The 10,011-nt window shown below is 37.7% G+C and overlaps 1 protein-coding gene across 1 annotated transcript; it reads left to right on the top strand.

Moving 5' to 3' along the window:
- The first annotated feature begins 2,437 nt into the window (after positions 1 to 2,437).
- LOC119236480 (olfactory receptor 2Y1-like) lies at positions 2,438 to 3,376 on the top strand. The gene has a single exon (XM_037500315.1). It carries the CDS (start codon positions 2,438 to 2,440, stop codon positions 3,374 to 3,376), a length of 939 nt encoding a protein of 312 aa, XP_037356212.1.
- The last annotated feature ends 6,635 nt before the right edge of the window (positions 3,377 to 10,011 follow it).

Here is a 10,011-nt window from a genome sequence, read left to right as displayed (position 1 = left end):
TACCACTATTTGTTCTAGATACTGAAACTATAATTCACGTCAACAAGATATACAGAGGAACAATTAAATCAGAAACTGAGTTGGATATGATGAATAGCAAAGTGTAGGGCACCACAGAATCATATGGCAAAAGACTCAGCTATAAGTTAAACTAAGTTAAGGAATTAAACAATACCATTCAGAAGAAGGTTTTCAACTTCTGCACTATTGAAATTTGAGGCCAAATAATTCTTTTGGATGTGTAGTGTGTTATAGGACCAGCAATCCTGGTCTCAACCTTCTAGTTGTCATTATAAAAATATTTGATAAAAGTAGAGTAGAAATTGTTAAAAACATTTGCCACTAAATGAAAAACAATGCAAATATTCTAATGCCATCATTTTTCATAGAAAATAATTTTTCTGGAATATCTATGTGTATCAGGCATGGTGCCAATATTGGTAATGTTTTCATTAATTCATTCAGCAATAGTTGCTGTGAACCTATTATATACCAGGAAATGTTCTGGGAGAGGGGGATATATTGATGAATAAAGGCAGACCCATTTTCAATATAAAGGTTAGTTTTGGAGACAGACTAGTGTTAAATGTGCATATGATATACAACATACAGAATTGTATATTAATACCAATGAAAATCATGTGAAATAATCATTTTTCTGTGTTTTATAGCTAAGTAAACTGACACTCACAGAAGCGACTTTTCAGAAGAATTGGCACAGGTGGTCACTGGTAGAATTATCTCCAGGAACCTGACTATGAAATTGTAAGTCCATTGCACTCTGATGTAGTCATTTCAAAAACAGTTTTGATATGTTGTTTAATAACACCTAATGAGTAATAACACCTAATAAGTAACTCCCATTTCCTCTATAATGGCCATGAAAAAAATCAAGGGCGGAACCACACAGCTTAAAGGAATCATCAATCTAGCTTTGATCCATTGATAATCTTTCAATTCAGTAAATTTAACAATACAAAAATGTTAATTAGTTTAAAATCTTGTGGAGGGCCTCCCCGGTGGCATAGCAGTTGAGCGCAACCTCTGCAGCGCTGGTTCGATCCCTGGCTGCTCCCCGGCCACCAGAGGAGGGTCCCACATGGTGCGCAGACCTCTCCTGCCACCCGCTGCTCCCCTCAGCAGTGTACTTCGGTCCTTCTGCCTGTTCTGCTCCCCGCTCTGGCTCTGGTGAATTCTCTCACCCTCCTGCGCTTCTGACTGTACCCGGTACTTGTATAAATAAATAAATAATTAAAAAAATAAATAAATAAAATCTTGTGGAACATATGGTAGGCTACTACTGATAGTTGTTTCACCGGTTGTGTTTATTGCCTTCTGGGTACTTTCTATAATCCTTTTCAGGTTTTTATAACAAGAAATACCAACCCTGAGGAAAAGAAGTTTTTATCCATAGCTTGGTTCCATACTCTGTCAAAGTATATTAGCAATCTGCAGGTGTCTTAAAGGATAAGAATTTTCATGAGATTTGTGAGGGAGAGTTATTTTTCTTCAACCAAATCTATTTATCATATGCTACATGCCATGGATGACACTCACATTAATTGGTCACCATTTCTGTGCCATACGGAAAAAAATGGATGTTTATTTTTATATTCAGAATATTCTCAATCACTGAAGAACTCACATCTCAGAGTGGGATGAAGACAAGGAGAAGACTTCATTGAGTGTGACAAGTTCTAGAGAGAAACTGCACAGAGAATTGGACTAGAAAGGAAGAATAGCTCTTTCTGGGGAGTTAAAGGATGAATTTATCAGTAGGATATGAAATGGGAGGGTATTCTAGGCATCATAACTCCTGATAAAGAGCAAATTTGTTGATAATTCTTTATTCCTAAAAGAATGGATCTATGTTCTTTTCAATCCTATGTTGCAGGTAGCAGCTGGTCATGAGCAGGGCTTCCAGCACTGTTGTGCTGACCATGTTTGTCGAGAGGAAAGAATTGAACTTGTAATCTCATTCTGGTTATCTCTGGATCCTGGTCTGCTGAAATAGTCTACATAATCACCAAGAAAAGGTGCAAAAAAGAAAAACATAATATGCATGCTCTATTTTTATATCTTAGATTTTTAAAAGTAGTTTCAACATGACTGCATTTCACCCTACCTTCAAAGTTATGAGGGAGATAATAGGTTGTTTCTATTTTCAGACAAGGAATAATCAGATAAAAGATTTAGTGGGCTGCCTAAAAAATCAGACAAGAGAGCCAAATCCAGTGATCTCCATTCTAATGCAGAGAAAAATGAAAATAGAAGACTGGACAGAAGGCACTGAATAGCTAAATAGATAACAAAGTGCATGACATAGGAACATATACAGACAATAATGTATTAATGTATTAATACATTAATAATGTATTAATCCACACCCTTCATAAGAGATATTATATTGTCTCACTATTTGGAGAGGTGAAATACTATGGGAAGTTTAAACACCAGTTTTGAAGAGGGCTTCATTTTGGTGGGCTTCTCAGATTGGCCCCAATTGGAACCCATCTTTTTTGTCTTTATTTCTATATTCTATTCCTTGACTCTCTTTGGTAACACCACCATAATTGTTCTCTCTATCCTCGAACCTCAGTTGCACACACCTATGTACTTTTTCCTCTGCCACCTCTCCTTCCTGGACCTCTGCTATACCACCAGCACTGTACCCCAACTTCTCATCAACCTTCATGGACATGACAGGACTATTACCTATGGAGGCTGTGTGGCACAGCTTTTCATCTCCCTTGCTCTGGGTTCCACTGAGTGTGTACTCCTAGTGGTAATGGCCTTTGACCGCTATGCTGCTGTGTGCCGTCCACTACACTACACTACTATTATGCATCCCCGCCTCTGCCAGATACTGGCTCTCATCTCTTGGATGGCAGGCTTGCTGAACTCTCTGATTCAGTCAGGCCTCATGATGGCCATGCCTCTCTGTGGCCTCCAACTTCTGAATCACTTTTTCTGTGAGATGCCTGTACTCCTGAAGCTGGCTTGTGAGAATACAGATGGGACAGAGGCCAAAATGTTTGTGGCTCGAGCCATAATCTTGGTTCTTCCAGCAACACTAATTCTAGGCTCCTATGTACACATTGGTAAGGCAGTACTGAAGGTCAAGTCAATGACTGGAAGAAGGAAGGCTTTTGGGACTTGTGGGTCCCATCTCCTGGTGGTTTCCCTTTTTTACGGCTCAGCCATTTACACATACCTTCAACCTACACACAGTTATTCTGAGAGCCAGGGAAAGTTTGCTGCCCTTTTTTATACTATAATTTCTCCCATGCTTAATCCTTTGATTTATACCCTAAGGAACAAGGATGTTAAGGAGGCTCTGAGGAAAGTGCTAGGAATAAGCAGTGACTCAGGATAGGAGAGGGAAAGAGGATCAAGCTAATTGTGTGTAACAGCTCCAGTTAATGTTACTGGGCTCATGTAACTGGAGAGCATCTCCAGTCTAATGATCTAGTGATCTCCATTCTAATGATCTCCATTTCTAGCTCTAATAGAGCTAGAAAACAGCTCTCTATATAGGCCTCAGAGTATTTGTATATTCCTTGTTTGTCACTGTAAATGGAATTATTTTGGAATCCTTTCTGGTTCAGAGTCTATGACCATTGTGCAGTAGGAGAATTTGTTGACTTGACTGGATGGCAACAACTTTTCCAAAGTCAATGATCCACACATGGTACAACTTAGAAGGCACTGTGCCCAACAGGAGAAGTCCAGTTCACCTCTGCTCTTAAAGCTAACTGTGACCCTGACTAATCCCCTTGCATCTCAGGGCCATTTCTAGGATGTCTTATGGTGGGTACGCTTTTGCAATACTTGGAAGAAGTCAAGAGATAATGAACAGAAGTACTTCATGGAACACTTTAAGTCTCAGACAAAGATATAATTTATCTACTTTAGAGCAGTAGTGAGTAAAGATTAGCATCAACGATCATTAGCTGCACCAAAGCTCTCAGTCATGGACAGGATATTTAAATAAGGGAGAGAAGAACAAGGAGGAATTGAGCATAAAAATAGCATTCCTGAGGAAGTGATATAGGACAAAGGTGATAAAAGGAAGTGACATAATGAAAAAGAGATTTCTGAAGTACAGAGTAGTCAGTAATTAAGGATACTGTAGACTAATAAAGTGTGAAGTCTATGGACATTTGAAAATCCAGCTCTGTCCTTATATCCCATCCCATCTCATCACTTCCATCCCAATGACTGATGTTTTCATGTCAAAGTGCAGGTCCTCTTTAATAAACTAATGTGGCCTCATTGATGGTTATGTTGAGTTAATCATCTTTTTTGCCCAAAATAAGTAGTATTGGCTATATATTTTTAAATTATATAATTGCTAATTCTGATGATATCCCCACTAGAATGTTATTATACCCCTCATTAATTGTGATGAAGCTGAGGTTCCAAAGGTTAAGAATCTTACCCATGTTCCATAGCAAATATGGGACAAGATATGATCCAAGTTTCTGTCACCCTAAATCCAATCTTTACTGCTACACCATGCCAATTCTCCTTTTTGAGAATGAATTTTTAGAAAGGAAAAATTGAGAGTAAATTTTTAATAGGGAAATATTGGAAAGGAGGTAGTGGGAGAGAATCAAAGGTGAGCTTAATACAATTTTGCTCAATTTTAATTACATTTTTGCTTTTTTTCATTTTTTCAGGGATGAGGCTTTCCTACGTTACACATTCATTGGGTAAAAGATATTAGCTTTCTGTAATATAACCTCACAATGCTAATATATTCTGTAATGATTGTTGTCATTAATGGAATGCTCAGTGTAATTCAAGCACCTGGTTACATGGTGCTACACTGTCACATTTAGTTCTAAGAACATGAAATATAGATATTATTCTCCTCCTCCAAAGAGATTAGAGAGTAGATCATTATCTTGTATTACAGGCCTCAAGTAACTCATGCATAAAATTAGATTCTGGACTATCCTTTGTCAAATCCTAACCATCTAGCCCTTATAGAAGAATCCATATTTTCATATTTATTATATCAAGGCACAAAACAACAATCTGCATGGAACAAGCCATTTTTCTCCTAAATGTTGGGCTTATGAGACCCCTTGTATATCCAGGTCCAACAATTCAAGCACATGCATTAATGTAATAGGAAAAAAAAAAAGATTATTTGAAATAAGAGGACAGAATATAATAAAATTACATTGCAATTAATATGTTGTATTGTCATTTGTTATGCAAAGAAAACAGTAACTCAATTGTATTAAGGGGAGCATATTTCATAGTCAAGATATTTTGAGGTCACTGTGCAGTTGAACACATAGTCATGACTTTTAGTAATTCAAAAATGTGGGAGGTAAATGCTGTCTCCAAGGGAACCTATACCCTTGTATCTCCCTGGACCTTCTCATTCATACCAGGGGCTAATTGATAATCAGAGATCATTGGTTCCTAGAGTCATGTTAGTCCACGTGACTGATTCCTATTTCCCTTACCATCTGAAAGAGGAAGTCAGAGGTAACTTCTTGCATGGAGAAGGATAGTGGCACCTATAATCCTGTCTCCTATACTATATAGTATATCACATATACTGTCTTTTAAAGTCCAGCTAGCTGCCATGTGAAAACTGGTGCCATTTGTACTTAGACTGTTAAATTTCTTTAATGAGATTTTAAACCAGAAATGAGGATGCATGCAAGACTTTAAATGGGGGCTGATATATTGAAAATAGAGTGAGGCATGGGAGAGAAGAAACTGTTATTTAATTCTCAACAGAATATGCAATGGTTAATTAATAAAGGAGAAAGTATAAGAACAGAAAGACATTTCAGTTAATACCAGGAAAAACTTGTTACAGATTTTTTAAACATTCCCGGACTTTATATGTTACTTTTGCTTTTAAAATCATACTGTATTTACTGGTGTAACTTGCAATTGAAACCACTTATAAAAAAATCACAGAATCTCTGGGTTGTTCAGGCATCCATCCTGTCCCCATTTTTTTCACCTCCACCTGGTGGTCATACGTAACTGGACTGCTCCCTTCAGGGTAACTTCAGGGTCATACGTAACTGTTCTGCCTTGATCTGAATGTGAGTAGCGTGGTGTCAGGTCCCAGCTCCTACCTGGGTGCCAAGACATTTTCCCCACTTCATATCAGGAGTAAACACTCAGAAAATGCTCTGAAATTAGGAACCTCTGCCCCAAAATTGGCTTGAGGTACAGAGGATTGTGAGTTTTTAAAAAATTTATATTGAAATAATGAGAAGCAAAGACAGAGCAACAGAGGAGGATCCTTGCTCACTCCTAACCAGATAATATAAGAATTAACCAAAGGACCACCGACCCAAAGATTTCCATGGCTTACGGCAAAACTGGAACACCCATTGCACATCTAAGATCTTCACAAACTGTGACAGCAGGAGGTGGTATTCATTAACAGACAGCCCACCCACCCAGGCCAGTCTGGGGAAGGGAGTGTTAAATGGTATTGAGACACACATCCTTGACTGAGAGAAAGCACGTGCAGAATAACTGAGGGGCCACACAGGCTGGATCCTTAGGATCGGAATGCATGCCCCCTCCCATATTATATTGGGACTGCTACAGACATTGGGAAATATGCTGACAGTGCACCACTATAATGTCAGGCCTAGAATACCAGAGAAAAGAGCTATTGGTGGTGCTTAAATCACAAGTTAGCACATCCCACCACAAGCACATTTGCACTTGCACCCAGGTACTTCCCACCCCTTGCCTCACCCACTTACTCAGAACTGCAATATCTGCACCTGGGAACTGGGAACCATGGAGGCTGGCAGAAGCAAATAAAATAAAATAAAACCACAATGCCATTTGTTAGCAAAGTGAAAACATTGAGGGTTCACCTCTAAGTCACTGCTATGGATATTAAAAAAAAATGGGAATCTAAAACAGCAAAATAAGCAGACAAAGAACTACAACACATGGCACCTTCAGATATCAAGGAAATATGACGTAAGAAGGAAAGAACCACTCTACAGAAACCAACCACAATGACATGTAAGATTTTATCTCCCTTCTAGAGCAAGAGTTCAATATTGCAAACAATAAAGAAAACCAGAGATGGAAGAAAACAGTAAATCAAGTCAAAGTGACAGAAGAGAAATATAAAAGCTATGGAGGAAGAGTAGAAAAAATGGAGGATCAAATCAATGACTTTGAAGATAGTAATGCACTAAAGTTTCAAAAGGAAGAAGAAAAAGAAAATGAAGTAAAAGTAAAAAGAAGAAATACTTTGAGTCTATCTGACTGCATTACAAAAGGCAACAAAAGGGTATTGGTAAATCAGAAGGAGATGAAACAGAGGTGAAGAGAGAATTTATTCAAAGAAATAATAGAGGAATAATTCCTGGTTATTTAAATGCAATGAAATCTACACCAAGACATACAGCAATAAAAGTACCAAGATTTGAAGACAAAGAAAGACTATCGAAGGTGGCTAAGCAAAAACAAGAAATTAATGTATAAAAATACTCCCATCAAGCCTGCATCAGACCTCTCTGAACCAACTTCATGAGCAAGAAGAGAATGGAATGAAGCGTTCAAAACACTTAAAGATAAATGTTGCAGGCCAAGAATACCATATGCTGAAGGATTCTCTTTCAGGGAGAAATAAGGCCGTCACAGAACAAACAGTGGTGGATTGTGTCAGTACTAGATCTCCACTATAAGAAGTGTTGAAAGGAGTTCTCTGATTAACTGAAGAGAAGAAAACCCACAAAAGACTGAAGAAGGAAATAGGTAGAATCAGAAAGCTGCAGACAAAATGGGAATCGCAAATCCTCATGTATCAATAATCATTCTAAACTTAAACGGACTGAACTCACCAATCAAAAGGCACAGAGTGATTGGTTGTATGAAAACAAAACCCAAATGTATATTGTCTCCAGGAGACACATCTGACATCCAAAGAAAATAAAGGCTCAAGTAAGTGGTTGGAAAACTGTCCTAAAAGCAAAGGGGATACAGAGAAGAGCAGGAACATCAAAATGTCTATCAGATAAAATAAACATTCTTCAGGGCCTCCCCGGTGGCGCAGTGGTTGAGCGCTGGGCTTCGAAGCTGCCAGCAGCCTCTGCAGTGCCAGTTCGATCCCTGCCGACTGGTGAAGTCCCACATGGCACGCAGACTTCTCCTGCTGCATCCGCTGCTCCCCTAGGCAGTGCACTTCGGTCTTTCTGCCTGTTCTGCTCCCTGCTCTGGCTCTGGTGAATTCTCTCACCCTCCCACACTTCTGACTGTACCCAGTGCTTGTATAAATAAATAAATCTTTAAAAAAAAAATAAACATTCTTCAAAAAATGGTAATGAGACTGGAATGGGAATTTTATGATGATTAAGAGATCAAAATATTAAGAATACATAATGTCCATCTATATATGACCCTAACAAAGAGGCATCAAAATATGGAAGGCAGCTATTAATAAATCTATTACAGACACTGGCTGCAAAATAATAATAGTAGGGGACTTCAAGTGTACATGGAACATTATCAAGGATAGAACACATATAGGTCACACAACAAATGTGAATAAATTCATGAAAATGGAAATCATATGAAGTATCTTCTCTGAATACATATATTGGTAGCAGACAATACATCCATCATTAAAAGAAAGCAGAAAAAACTAATATATTAAGATTGAGCAACACACTATTGAATGACTACTGGGGTAATGAAGAAATCAAGAGGAAATTTAAAAATACCTGGAGACAAACAGAAGACACAGCCTGCCATAAACTATGGAGCACTGCAAAGGTAGTACTAAGTGATAAGTATACAGCAATACAGGCACACATTGGGATATAAGAAGGGTTTCAAATCAACTACCTTACACCTCAAGGAACTATAAAAATAAGGAGAAACAAAACCAAAGGCCATAATAAAGAAGGAAACAATAAAAGTTAGAGTAGAAATATAATAGAATTTTTTTAAGTTCAAAAGTTGGTGCTTTGAAGAAAATAAAATAGACAAACTTCTAACTAGACTCAATGAGATAAAAAGTGAGAAAACTATAATAAATAGAATCAGAAATGAAAGACAAATTGCAACAAATATTTCCAAAATATAGAAACTCATAAATATAGAAAAACATATGAATATCTTTTTATGTTCATAAAGTAATACCTAGAAAAAAGGACAAAACCTTAGGATATTACTACTTTTTGAGACTGAATAAGGAGAAAAGGGAAAAATGAATAGAGCAATTATGAGCAAGAAAATTGAAACTCTAGTAGAAAATTTCCCAAAACCAAAAGTTCGGGGCAAGATAGTTTCATTAGTGAGTTACACCAAACTTTCAAAGACTAATACCTTTCTTCTTCATATTCTTTAAAAATCTTGAAGAAGTGAGAATGCTTCCAAACACATTTTAAGAGGACAACATTATTCTGATAACAAAAGCATAAGACATCATGCGAATGGCCAACAGGCATATGAAAAAATGTTCAACATCACTTGCAATCAGGGAAATGCAAATCAAAACTACCATGAGATACCATCTTACACCAGTGAGAATGGCACATATTAAAAAAACTAGCAACAACAAATGTTGGCGAGGTTGTGGAGAAAAAGGAACTCTTCTGCACTGTTGGTGGGAGTGCAAACTGGTCCAACCACTATGGAGAGCTGTGTGGAGATTTCTGGACCTACTAAACATAGAGCTTCCACAGGATCCAGCAATTCCACTCCTAGGTATTTACCCAAAGAACACAGAAACATCAATTCCAAAGAACACCTGCACCCCTATGTTTATAGCAGCACTGTTTACAATAGCTAAGCTTTGGAAACAGCCCAAATGCCCAAAAATAGATGACTGGATCAAGAAGATGTGGTACATATATACCATGGAATATTACTCAGCATTCAAAAAAGATAAACACATGCAATTTGCAGCAACATGGATGACGCTGGAAGGGATCATGCTCAGTGAAATAAGCCAAAAAGAAAAAGAAAAATACCGGATGGTCTCACTCATAGCAG

This window comes from Talpa occidentalis, unplaced genomic scaffold (assembly GCF_014898055.3).
Source record: "Talpa occidentalis isolate TD23 unplaced genomic scaffold, MPIMG_talOcc4v2.1 talOcc4.9, whole genome shotgun sequence".
NCBI classification, from domain to species: domain Eukaryota; kingdom Metazoa; phylum Chordata; class Mammalia; order Eulipotyphla; family Talpidae; genus Talpa; species Talpa occidentalis.
The sequence above is the reverse complement of the archived record's forward strand: the minus strand, read 5'-3'. Positions and strand labels throughout refer to the sequence as shown.